Source organism: Penicillium psychrosexuale (assembly GCF_028828465.1).
Source record: "Penicillium psychrosexuale strain IBT 29551 chromosome Unknown utg000004l, whole genome shotgun sequence".
Taxonomy (NCBI): domain Eukaryota; kingdom Fungi; phylum Ascomycota; class Eurotiomycetes; order Eurotiales; family Aspergillaceae; genus Penicillium; species Penicillium psychrosexuale.
This window is the reverse complement of record NW_026643189.1, coordinates 7383027-7396132: the sequence shown is the minus strand read 5'-3', so window position 1 is coordinate 7396132 and position 13106 is coordinate 7383027. Positions and strand designations below refer to the sequence as shown.

Here is a 13106-nt window from a genome sequence, read left to right as displayed (position 1 = left end):
ACGCATGCAATTCGTCAAAAAAGTAATTCAAACAGCCCTCCAACCCCAAGAAGCATCCCAAATAGTAACCAGTACGTTTTAAGCATCTCTCTGCATATCTCCTTACCTACCCCAATGTGAACGACCATTCCCGTTAACCTCATGCGGAGCAGAAAGAACCCAGGCTTCCCACAGAGGCATCTGTTCACACAAGACATGCACACCGTCATCCCCTAGATCCTCACTGGACAAAGCACGCAGTCTCTCAATTGAAGTCCTCAATGGCAACCGCCTCTCCCCCACCAAAGCAGGGAGGCCATCACGCGCCATCGGGGTAGTAATCGGCGACTGAGGATCCGACGAGGTGCCAGCCGCAACACTAAGAGAAGATGGCACAGGACCAATATGGTAATCATGAACCTCGACACCGTTTGAGACAGCAACTGAATCAAAGTGTGCGGCGTAATCAATATCCTTCAGAACCAGCCGCTCCAGCCGCTCCATTTCCTCGCGCAGGACAGCCAGCACATCGCGCCACAAGCCACCAGGCCGGAGGTAAATGCCGAGGAGGCGGAAATCGCGTAGCTGCGACCTATGGCGACGTGCTAGTGCGATGATCTCGTCTGCGCTCAGGCGCCAGCCTTGGATGCTGAGTTTGCGGAGGGTTTTCCAGCGGATATGGTGGAAGAGTAGCTCGAGGTCGAGATCTAGTGGTGCCTTGCTGAGAAAGCCGATATGAATGGCGATTAGGTTCTTGGCTGCGACGAAGAAGCGGTGGAAGACACCTGAGAGGTCGGCCATGGTTGCGGTGATGTCGGTTGTCGAGTGGAAGGTTATATCGAGGCTTGTGAGGCGTCCGGCCATGGCGGCGAGGATTGTTGACGGGGCGCGGAGGAGCTGGAGGGTTGCCTCCGGGCTGATCTGGGGCCCTGTGAAGCGGATGGAGCTGCATTTTGAGTCGAGGAGGGCAATGCTGAGGTTTGTGACTGCGCGCGAGCAGGCGGTTTCCCAGTCGAAGCGGATATCTGTTGCGGTGCTGGTGCCGGCTCCTAGTGAGCGGTCGCGTATGAAGTCGATTAGGTATTCGTCCGCTTCGTCTTGGAGCCTTAGGAGCTTTATTTCCTCTAAGGCCGAGAACGCCGCAATTGCACGGCGGAGGCGGTTTCGGTCATTGTTGGTTTCAGTCAGATTGGTTTGTTCACGCAGTCGGCGGCTGTGTAGTTGGGATATTTCGGGATTCTCTAACCCCAAAGTCTGCAGTGTCTGGACCCATCCTGTATTCTGCTCTTAGTCAATTTGCTCGCTTGTGGATGAGAGATTGAAGAGCCGATACCGCTTCCTTGATAAAAGGGCCGCACCATGTACGTGATGGTCTTCACATAGTAGGCCAGCTGCATGTCTACCAGCTCATCTAATCGCCGGAAGCCGTGATCAGAGAAGCGTAGAGTAAATCGATTGAACTTGTAAGGGGTGCCGATTCGCATGAAGCGCTTGCAGACGAGTCGAAAGTGATCAAGATCGGACACTTCGTTATATTCATGGTCACTAGACCCGGGAGTATGTCCATTTCCATGGGGTCTGCCGCTTAGGGCTCGAGGTCCGGGTTCGAGAAGAAAGGACAAGATCTCGCTCATTAGCTCGTCAGCGAGATCATAGATGTGACATGGAGTCATGATCGGCGCGTGCAGCCGAAGCATCGCCTGCTTGTTTGAGTGGCAGCAACATGGAAAGATGGAGGAATTGAGGGAAAGTCGGCGCTTCTTAAGCTATCCCCAAGACCGGAGAGGCGAGTCACGGAGGGACTTGGGAAGAGGAGGGGAAACGACAAATAAGAATAAAAATAAAACACATAGCTAATACTCGACTCGTCGCTGTTCTCCTGCAGATACTAGTAGGATAGTTGACTTATCTCACCGTGCATGGCGAGAGCTCTCGCCCTAACGATTGATTTCGCGACCGGGGACGATCATCAAGGGCCTGGTTTGGCGCCCTCTGCACTGACAAGCCGGGCTTTCTGACCCGATCCGCTTGATTTCATTGGTGACGCTGCCACACAGGAATCACATGATTGATTGACTCTGCGGCCAGCCAGCGAACCTGCAGGAAAGGCTTTTCACCAAGAGCGCGTAGTGTCGGGGAGGGGGCCAATGTAGACCCCGCCGGGAAGTCATCACATCATGCAGAGTGATGGGCCATGCGTGCGAATTATGTGTCTACCAAGAATGATTGGAGGTTAATGGCCGAAATCAAGACGAACTAATGTATGTTCATGTGTCCAGGGGATTATCTACTAGCGACCGAATCTTCCGTATAATTACGTGCCGTGTGTATGCGCCTATCAGACCTTCGCAAGATGGGCTCGGCGCCGTCTGATATCCGTGCTGCTGATTTTGGACTCGAAGCCATCGCCATCAGTGGCCGTGGCTGCCTCCCCAGACTGGAGTACGTCCACCTCGAACACGGCAAGGCTTTTCCATCCCTTCTTCACCCGCTCTTCGTTGACGGCTGCCCCTCCCGAGTGTGTCTCCTTCGAGACAACAATTGCCCCAAGGTTCTCCTCGGTAATCGTGGGTCCAAATGGATCAGAGATTTCCACAAATTCAAACGCTAGGTTGGGTTGGATCCTTACGAGGACAGTCTTGCCATTGGGACCTGGCGCAAAAGCACGTTCAATCTGCGGTGATTCCTTTTCAGGCGAGAAATCCATGATGGCCGTCAGGAAAGCTGCAGTACTCTGCCAACGCTCCTCCCAACTCTCGAGAAATTCGGCATACTTTTTATTTACCAGCAGTGCATCCCCGGTCACTCCGATGGTTAAGCGACCCTTCTGCTCCCGGTCCAGCGGTTCCAGGGCCAATGCAACTGCTGTGAGGAGAAGCTTGTGACCAACATGAAGGTGATCAAATGTGCCACCAACGACCACGGAATAGTGTGGAGTAGATGGATGTTGGTTGTCGGGAATTAACAAACGGTCAGATATCGCCCAGTCAGGCTTGCTTGTGATGGCTTGCATGCTTGCCGCCGTGATGTCCCGATCCTGGCTGCCAACACTGTTGGTGAAGGAATTAGCCAAAGTTTGGCCGAGAGTGTTGGATAGATAGAAAACATAATTCCAACGGCGCCCCGAATTTGCTAGTGATTGGACGTCCAGAATGGGCCCAAAGCGAGAGCTATCGGCCTGGATGGCCGAGGTGTTCTCGCTTGCATCGATAAATACCACCCGGGTATCAATGCCACCTGGAGAGTCCAATTCAATGTTTTGTGTTGCACAGACAGCACCAACCAGCGTATAGACGCTGCTCAGGTAGTGTTGGAGTTGTGCAAACACTTTGGCCCGAGGTTGGCAGTTCGGGGAAAGAAGATCTGGAATGGCCAGAGCAATATCGATCACAGCTGTACGATTGGATCCAATCAATGCATTTGAGAGTTTAGTGTAGACCTCCACTAAAGACGGCTGGAAGGCATCTTTGACTTCGGCAAAAGAAAAGGCTGGAGGCGGGGGAAGTAGTAGTAAAGCCGAGGGTGAATTGGTATGGTCGGAAGCCATGGTGTGAAAAATATATGACTACAGCAACGAGCACTGGGGTTAACATTCAAGTCCAAGAAATGAAAAATCAACAAGAAGCGAGAAATCACAGAAATCACAGAACCAAAAAGAACCACAGCCCTCAATAAGTGATCCCCATCGCAGGCTCCAGGAGGGCTGGGGTACCGGCTGAGTCAGCTGTTCTCGTGGGATGGATGACACCGCCCTCTGTCCTCCTACAACTCTCCGATCGAGATGAGGATGCCATTGAGAGCCAAGTGACCTGACAAGCTGGAATGATATCTGGCTGACACGGTCGTCTGGTTGGAGCTCCCTCGAAGCCCCGCTATATCACCGATTTGGTGCATCCCCTAACCTCCTTCACTGATCTCGATCGAGAAACAGTGGAGCTCATCCTCCAACTACGATCCACACCATCCCCTGCATAGACAGCGCTCTTGCTCTTCAGCATAGACCGCATCATGTCAAATCCCGCTTCCTACGACGCCCACCGGCGGTCAGCTGTGTTCAGTCGCCAGCCGGAGGAGCTTCACATTCCGTCAACCGGGCCAATCAATCCAAACTTGTCCCGCCAATCCTCCTCGCACGACTATCCCGCCACGTCGGACGCGGGTGCCCGGCTTCCCTCGATTAACGTACAACAGAGCTCCCAATACGGCGGCGACGGGAATACCAGCAGCAGTGCCCTCCCCGGAGCCTTGCAACCAGGGAATCAGAACCGCCCGGCTGTAGTATCAATAAATACCGCTCCATCGGTCGTCCCTACCATGCAGCAGTCATCGTCGCAAACCAACCACCGAGCGAGCATGATTAATTCACACGGACATTCACGATCTAGCCCGGCCGGATTCGACCAATCCATGTATAAGCAACACACTGCGCCCGATGGCTCGAAGTATCCCTCTTCACCTGGGGCATTTCCCCCTCACACTCCTCAAGGCTCCAAGTACTCTCCCCTTGGTCTGGCCGATATCAGGCCATCCGGTGAACACATGTTGAGCGAGGCACTTATGAACCCCGGGATGTCATCGATGTCTTACAATAACGGAGACAATCAGGTGCCGACCAACAGCAATTATGTGGCACCATGGCCTATATACGCAGTGGATTGGTGCAAATGGCCCATCACGGGCAATTCAGGCTTTGGTGGAAAGCTAGCCATGGGAAGCTATTTAGAGGACAGTCACAACTATGTATGTGCATTCACCCTATACATGAGTATGTCCGCGCTAAACAGTTAACAGATTCAAATCCTCGATACACACTGGACGCAACCAGATCCTGACACCCCAGATGCGGCTGCCGGAGAGATAAAACTGGATTATGTGAAAACGGCCGAGGCGACACATTCTTACCCGGTTACCCGCATCCTCTGGGAGCCACCCTCATCTCAGAAGCAATCGACTGATTTGCTGGCCACGTCAGGAGACCACCTTCGCTTATGGTCACTACCGAATTCCCAGCCTCTCCAAAGCTCGAACTCGATCACTCGTACCGTGAACCAGCGAGACCCTGCCACCTCCAAGCTTTCCCCGCTGGCTTTGCTGTCTAACTCTAAATCCCCCGAGCACACTGCTCCCATCACCTCTCTTGACTGGAATACAATTTCTCCAAGTCTGATCATTACGTCGAGTATTGACACAACCTGCACCATTTGGGATATTCCCACATTGACAGCGAAGACGCAACTGATTGCTCACGACAAGGAGGTGTATGACGTTCGCTTCTGCGCCAACAGCGTCGATGTTTTTGTAAGCTGTGGCGCTGATGGCAGCGTGCGAATGTTTGATCTACGGAGCCTTGAGCATAGCACAATCATTTACGAGCCGACGGATAAGAGCGAGAAGCGTAAGTAGTCTGCCAGGTTATGATTACGTGCTCTGAATATTGACAATATCTTCAGCAGTGATGAGCCCCGGGAGCTCCAGCCCCCCTGGTCAATCGCAGACCGGCCTCTACCCTCCGCCTTTGTTGAGAATCGCAGGTATGGACGACATGACCGCAACATGGCATATAATCACAAGCTAACACAATCCCCCAGCATCTCCCCATGATGCCCATCTCCTGGCGACATTCTCACAGGACTCCAGTGTTGTCCGTGTTCTCGATGTCCGACAACCAGGCCAAGCCCTATTGGAACTGAAGGGCCATTCAGCTGCCTTGAACTGCGTAGAGTGGTCTCCAAGCCGTCGCGGTATCCTCGCATCCGGTGGCGACGATAGCATGGTTCTCCTCTGGGACCTCATCAATCAACACAATGCTGCACCGGTCGCCTCCCCTCCCTCCGCCACCCCAGGAGCGCCGCCTTCCACAACCTCGGAGCGCGGCCCCGCTGGCGTCTGGCAGAGCGAATACGAAGTGTCCAACATCAGCTGGTCCCCACAAGGCGGGCCCAACCACACCGGCCAGCCACGGGAATGGCTGGGAGTGTGCGGCGGACGAGGACTAACAGGAGTCGCGTTATGAGCTATCATCAAAAGAGGTCTTGATTTCCATATGTCGTCTGTTTTCATCCTTGGCGCTTTCCGACAACTATGGCTCTTGCATTAGATGGTCCGATCTCTCTGATATTTGTTTCTGTTTGCCGCGATCTATTACTTCGCGTGCGCACAGCATCCCCTGTTTTGCTTCGCTCTGTTTGTGTGCTTCGCTAGTACCGGTCGGCTTCTCCGTCTGACCCGGTACGTTTTTTGCATAGGTCGAGTGAGAACCTGGTGATCTTCATGGGCTATTCTTGGTCTATTGATTGGCCATACTTCTGACTTGCTTGGTACGAGTGAATGAATGAATGAACTATACATTGGATATGGACCATTTGCTATTGGTTGAGAACGGCCTTGGGACACCTATTCTACGTAAATCGTTGTGATCATACTCCCCCGAGCTCATAGCCCTATTAGGACAACTATGATTTATGATAGGGGTCAATTCCGCCGTGAGGATTTGACTGCTCAAATAAAAAGCGCATAGCTTGGGGCTCTGTGAATTCTTCATTTCACTGCGTGTATGAACATCTACTTTCATTTCCAGTTGAAACAGTAGCATGTTGAAACAGTAGCATAGCGTAACGTGAGTCTTGGTTCTGTCACGAGTCTAAGCAACAGGGGGTGGATGGACCAACGGTCCAATGCAGTAAAATAACCAAGACAGCTCGCCCAGCGAGCAGGTATCATATGCACTACAGGTGTACCAAGACGGAGAAAGCAACCACTAAACAATGACAGTTTATATGAACAGGTGCATGCTAAGGAACAGTTTCACTCTGCGTGGGTAGCCAGGGTTGGGCGACCGAGTGTTGGACCCTTGGAAATGAGACGATCTTCGAGTGAGCGCGCAAACTTGACGCTGGGGATGTCCACGGCACGCCAGAACACATCGCCTAGCCAGATGGAGACAGGGAGGCAGATCAGCCAGCCAATGAGGAAGCCGAGGCAGTATTGGAAGTTGGTCTCTTTGCCAGTAATATTCCAGATGTTGGGCATGATGGAGTAGCCTAGACAATGGAGGACGGGGCCGTGGACGACGTAGAAGGCAAAGGAGATATTTCCTAGGTATTGAGAGAAGGGATTCGTGAATAGTTTCTGGATGTCAGGGGAATGGTTGATAGAGAAGACGATGAGAACGGCCCCGATAGTCTGGGCGAAGCGATGCGGCTCTGGATAAGTCTTGGGGGTGACGTGCCACAGCCAGCCGTAGAAAGGTGTCCATTTGAAACCAATGTTGGGACATGAGCCGAAATAGAGACCGACGACGAAAAGCGAGATCCATAGCCCGCGGCGAGAGACCCTGATGGCGACTTTGCTACCGGGACTGAAGCGAATAGTTGTTTTGTCATCTTCTACCGCCAGCCGTGCGGATGGCTCCCAGGTTCCGTTGATAAGATCCACTTCCGCCATCAGCATGCCGAAGAGAAATAAAACGAGTTCCCAGCGACCATAACGCATGCAGAACCAAGTCAAACCAGAGACTACTGTCATGCGCACAGGTGCCACCAAGCGTGATGTCCCCATGATGACGACAAATAGGATAAGCGAGGAGCGGAATTCGAGAGGAATCGTCCAAAGGTGCGGATTGTAATAATTGTAGTAAAGCGCATAGTCAAATGGGTTCATCAAGGTCGCCAATGTGACCCACAAGTCATCGCTTTGTTTCGAGAAGGATTTATACACGCGTGGATGTTGCTCGTTAGTGCCGAGGATTGTGTGTCCTTCCTTGATGACCTTATGGGAGTAATTATACAGCCCGAGGCGAACCGCCACAAAGACGCAAAGAATTCCAGAAATTGCGGGGATATATAGACGAAATGCTCGGCGGAAGGTTCCTGATGCGAGCACGGTGAAAGTTTGATCGAAGGACCTGCTCCGAATGGTTTTCAGCGGCTTGTATGACAAAACGTAGCCAGAGAGGACAAAGAAGATGGCCACCATGATGTGACCAGAGATCAGCATATGGAAAAAGGGCAACTGGTGCATCCCAAAGTTTTCCCCGCCAAATCCCCATCCTATCGCGACCTTCCATGTGTATGTGAAAAGGAAATGGAAGTTGAAGACCAGCAGACAGGCCCAGCCACGCAGCCCGTCTAGAGCTGCGATGGAGTGGAGCTTCGTAGGCTGGGGTGGCGAGCTGCCTGAGCTGTCCACCCAGTGTTGTAGGAAACTTGGCGTGAGCGCAAGTGTCAACCTGTGCCATGTGTCTTCAGAATATGCCAGCCAGTCTTCTTGCGACACCTCGGGATGCGCAAGGATGTTTGAGGGGTGAAACTGTGACAAGCCATTCCCGCGGGGTGTGATCGTGGAGTCAGGTTCCGAGGAGGCAGATTCGAGATCTTTCAAAGGGATGTCGGAGGCCGAAGTGGTGGCCCGATTTTCGAGGTCGGATGCCATATTGTTATGTTTTGCAGGTCGGTCGGTCGCAATTGGGCATTTCCGGTGGGGCTAAACCCTCAATACACACACCAAAAGGCAAATGAAAGCATTTAGGCCGGTATAGGGTATTGAGGGATTCGGCAAAGGGGAACTGGGCAGTTCGCGCGTCCAGCCAGATGCGATAAAGCCGGTGATGCGGGCTGAGGTCGGCGAATTCAGGCAAATACGTCAGCGGAAGGCCTGCTGGTTCACCACCACTGAAAATGGCGAAATATGAGGGAGATGGAATTCAAGGATAGTCTAAGAGAGTTGAAGAGTTGAAGAGTCAAAGTCAAAAAGTCAAGGAGATCAAAGTAAAGACAAGGCAGAGAGGGGCCGATCGATTGCCGTTTTCGTTAAGCCGCGTTCAGAACGAGGTTCGATATAAAAGCACTTGGTACGGAGTATTCTCATATGAGTGATCATATGAGTGAGGCTATAGTTCGAGATTCAATTGTATGTGAATTTTGATCTGCATACATGTCTATGGATATATCCCGGAGACGTCTGACGCGTCAGTATCATGCAGCAGGGTAGTCAATAATCCTACATATCCTACTTCTCTTCGTTGAATTGCTGACGGTTCCTATGTGACTTCCTGAATTAATAGTACAATATAGATTATCAATTTTTCAGTATTCGAGTCCACAGAAAAGTAACTAGACCGTTTACTCGTCAACATCAACATCATCTGAATAGCCAACAGAGAACCAATATCTACAATTCAATATAGAACCAGCACCCCGGATTCAACGTTCGATCTAACATTCTCAGATCTGGCATGCACTGAGCCTGTACCATCATTACCAAACTCAGAAGCAGAATCAGAATCAGAATCGTCAAATGGTTTGGGCTCGTCTCCTCCTCCCGTCTCCAGCGAGCTTGGGCAGCTTCTTGATATCATACACCACACGAGCCAAATCTCCCGTAGACCCCCACGAACAGACATCATGGTCTTCTATTAGTGATCTGTCCTCCAAAGGGGCCTTGTACCATTTGTTAAGGTTGACATAGTGTATAGTTCCCAAAACAGTTTAGCGTCTGCTGAGCTGCCTCAGGTGTCTACGCCAAGACATCTTGAGATCACAACCGTGGCCTTTTTACCATCAGAGGAGACTCAAGACGTTGAAAGATATATATCACGTCAAAGACTGTTAGACACTTGTATGAATTATGTGATTATCAAAGGAGAATGGACATTTTCCATAGATCGCTTGACTAAGCTCTCCGAATGCATCATATACTTCCCAAGAGCTCCGTTTTCCACGGGAGCTTCGCTGAACATTTTCGAGCTCCCAAGCTTCCAACGTAGAACTTAGGCATCTCTGTGATCGATACAAATTGGCGCACAGCATAGACCATTGGACCTTGATGTCGCAGGTTCCCTAAAGCGGCGACGATCCTCTCAGCTCCCTGATTCGCGCGATTCCGCAATTCAAGAACTTCTCCCTTCCTCTTTGTCCATCCACGCTTATTGTCCCGCCGCCTTCTTTCTTCTTCCCGACATCTTGCGATACAATCTGAATGTCGCGATCGTCTGTCGCGTGCATTTCTTGATAAAAGTGCTCGCGTGGTCGAAGTGGTCCCGAAGTGGGTGCAGTCACGATGGATTTGCGCACGATCATGAACACCGACGGCGGCGCCTCCAATCCTCCACCCCCAAGCAACTCGGCCAGTTCTCCCATATCCGATCAAACCCCCCAAAAGCGCCCGAGGAAGGCTGCTTCTTACTCAGAATATTCTACACGTCCGCCTCAGCCTCCTCCGTTGCAACACCCGCAGCACGCTTCCCCAGAGCGAAGCTCACCTTACGCATCCGTTCAATCGCCATACCAACAATTCAGCTCGGCCCCTGTGATTAATACAGCGGTGAGGTCTCAGCGGAGTCAGACACCTCCACACGTTTCGACACCGTATGGTCCCGGCACGCGTGATCCATTTGGCGCGCCGGCATACTGGTCGCATCCCCAACACCCCGGTGGTGGTCCTCTGGTTTCGCCATACACACCACAGCCGATGAGTGCAGGACCACAACACCCAGAACAACCGTCTTATTTTGCCCAGCAGCGTTCTCAACAGCGTTCTCAATCACTCCAATCGGTGATGACAACACCCCGAGCTCCAATCGAATCTTTCCGCAGCCCTCCTGTTGCATCGCAACCTCTTCCATCGCAGCACTTCTCTCCCACCGCACACCGATCTGTTACCGGCACCCCCTTGGGTCCTCCTGCTGCCTTTGCCGCCCGTCAATCTCCGTCAACTGCCCGCCCGCCGTCCTCCGGACACAATTCCCCCGGCAATCCCCTATCCAGCCCGAGGCCCACACGGGAGGCCCCGATACGAGATCAAGTTCCAACGCAATCACCTGTGACTCAGCGACAGCTCTCTCCACACAATTCTCAACCGCCTGAGCCGACTCGCCTCCCTTCAGGCGGCTCAAAGCAAGAGCCAACCGAGAGCGCCAGTCCCCAATCCATATCCCGTCACAATAGCATCGTCACGGCCTCAGAGTCAGCGACCGCTGGTCAAGTTCGCTCTTCCGAAGACCGAATGCTGGTTGAGAGTCCTACTGCACAAAAGTCCACCGTGGCAGGATCAGATTTCCTAACCTCCCCATTGGCACCGGGCAGTCAAATGAACAGTTCACCCTCCGTTCACGGAGGCGCCCATGCCGTGGACATGGAAATCGACCACGAACCACGCGTCGATACACAACAGCCCAAACAAAAAAGAAGGAGGTACAACGAGCCTCCGATCTATGCTCGGCTGACGCCCCGCAACACAACCAGACGCCCGATTATTCCCAATCCCCGTCCCCCAATTCCGAAACATGCGCGAAAGAGCCAGCAGGATCCCTCCGTGGCTGTTCGCAGACGGTCTTCCTCGACAAAGGCAGTCACACCCGCCGCGCGGGTCACACGAGCACTTCCTATTGCTTCACCAAACACAAGTATGCCTCGCGTCCAAGCTTCCCCAGCTCCGCCCGCTCCCTCACTTCGTTCGCCGAATTCGCAGGTGGTAGGCTCGCTGGGCCCTTGGGAGCCGTCCATTACTGGCTTCATTCCACACGAGGAGATTACAAAAACCCTTTGTGATTTCTTGTTTCAACATGTGGTCATGAGAAATGATGTCAACACCGGCCCAGTAGGCTCTGTTGCTGCCGGTCAAGGAACTATCATCGAAATTGAGGCGAAATTGGGCCATATTATCGACTTAGACAGCAGAGAGCGGATTCACCTGCCAATTTTAACCGAGAGTGTCCTCAATCGAGAGAATGCACGAATTCGGACATCCTTTGAGAGCAACATGACTGTGGTAAGTTGATTCCCCGATGTCCTATAGCGAGGATGCCTCGACCCCGATGAAGTTTACTTACCATGATCCACAGGAACAACACAGAGCTATGAATAATTTTCTGAATGAGGCTGTGAAAGCGGCAATGCCCCAGCCTAACTCGACACGAATCCCACTTGCATACGTGCACAAGAAAGAACGTGACACCTTCTATGAGATTCAAGCAGCTGATTTGCCCCCGGTGATCCGTCAAAATTTGAACCCGAGGCACAAACCGAAAGTCCGGGTGACAACCGATGAACGAACAGGTGAAATTCTCGCGAAAATCGTCAAATGTCGAGTTGCCGACATGGACGTCTGCAGTCCACGGACGACTGTGGACTGGCGCGTCAGTGTCAATCTGGAAATGGAATACACAGGCGATGTCAGCAATCTCCCAGTGATAGATGCAGCGGTCGTAAAAGGCGCACGAGGGGATCGCATCAAGGATCGCATGAGCTACCGTCACTTGGCGTACCAGGTGGACTTGACTCAGGTAGCCAAATCCGATGTAAGTTTATCCAACTGTTCTGTGTCACCCTCGAAGCAGTCTGCTGACCATATTGCAGCAACAACCGGGCAAGAATGAGTTCGAGCACGAGCTTGAAGTTGAGGTCTCGGCTGATGAAATTCGTCGTCAGGGCAAGCTTGCTATGTCGGGCGATCCCAAGAACCAGTACGAGGATCTTGTCAAGGGCTTTGTGGATAATATTCGTCTGCTGGCTCGAGCGGTGCCGCCATGATGGTCTTTACCGCTTTGTACTATGTATTTTTTTCTGATTCAGGCTTTACTGGGGTTTAGTTTGTGGTTAACTGCAGATATGGTTTTTGGTTTTATGGTAAAAAGTACGCATTGCAATAGACATCATGCATGGGTTCTATGTTGTTTCTAGAGCGACATCGTTACCTAGACAAGGGAATGTCCCAATTCATCATCTGGTTCGCCTCGGTTTGACAAAATATATCCTGTGTAGATGTTCTATAAAAGAAACTAATACCCATCCCATAGTGCTTAACGACCGATTTGAGAACCTCGAAGACAGCATCACTGTATATATGCTTCACATATGCTAGCAATAAATCTTTTAGATACTCAAAGATGCCGTCTACAGCTAAGGTAGTATCCTCAGTCTGCGGGTCGCCAACATTGAAGCCCATCAGCCCAATAGGAGATACTTGATTTATGTAAGGACTTCAAATATAAAGGTAAATACTTAGGAAGCTTTTTGATCACTACCAGATGAGTAAAATTACTCAACTAACTAGTTAGATACCTGACTATTTCGTAAGCTAGTCGCTCGGAATAAGGAATAATAGCAAACAGGTAGGTGACTCTATATAGT

General features: G+C 51.6%; 5 protein-coding genes across 5 annotated transcripts; 2 read left to right on the top strand and 3 right to left on the bottom strand.

The window, feature by feature from the left end:
- Nucleotides 1-102: 102 nt before the first annotated feature.
- On the bottom strand, nt 103-1676 carry N7518_008661 (F-box domain protein; the record flags this gene model as incomplete). Its single annotated transcript, XM_057189588.1, has 2 exons — nt 103-1253; nt 1313-1676. The coding sequence occupies 2 exons, from the start codon at nt 1674-1676 to the stop codon at nt 103-105; spliced, it is 1515 nt and encodes a 504-aa protein (XP_057041291.1).
- Nucleotides 1677-2317: 641 nt separating this feature from the next.
- N7518_008660 (putative pantetheine-phosphate adenylyltransferase) lies at nt 2318-3526 on the bottom strand (the record flags this gene model as incomplete). The annotated part of the gene is made up of 1 exon (XM_057189587.1): nt 2318-3526. The coding sequence occupies one exon, from the start codon at nt 3524-3526 to the stop codon at nt 2318-2320; it is 1209 nt and encodes a 402-aa protein (XP_057041290.1).
- A 461-nt stretch (nt 3527-3987) lies between these two features.
- Nucleotides 3988-5992, top strand: N7518_008659 (uncharacterized protein; the record flags this gene model as incomplete). The annotated part of the gene is made up of 4 exons (XM_057189586.1): nt 3988-4719; nt 4771-5374; nt 5430-5510; nt 5568-5992. The coding sequence occupies 4 exons, from the start codon at nt 3988-3990 to the stop codon at nt 5990-5992; spliced, it is 1842 nt and encodes a 613-aa protein (XP_057041289.1).
- A 791-nt stretch (nt 5993-6783) lies between these two features.
- Nucleotides 6784-8409, bottom strand: N7518_008658 (acyltransferase family protein; the record flags this gene model as incomplete). The annotated part of the gene is made up of 1 exon (XM_057189585.1): nt 6784-8409. One exon carries the CDS (start codon nt 8407-8409, stop codon nt 6784-6786), a length of 1626 nt encoding a protein of 541 aa, XP_057041288.1.
- A 1626-nt stretch (nt 8410-10035) lies between these two features.
- On the top strand, nt 10036-12506 carry triA (uncharacterized protein; the record flags this gene model as incomplete). Its single annotated transcript, XM_057189584.1, has 3 exons — nt 10036-11745; nt 11819-12274; nt 12333-12506. The coding sequence occupies 3 exons, from the start codon at nt 10036-10038 to the stop codon at nt 12504-12506; spliced, it is 2340 nt and encodes a 779-aa protein (XP_057041287.1).
- Nucleotides 12507-13106: the final 600 nt, after the last annotated feature.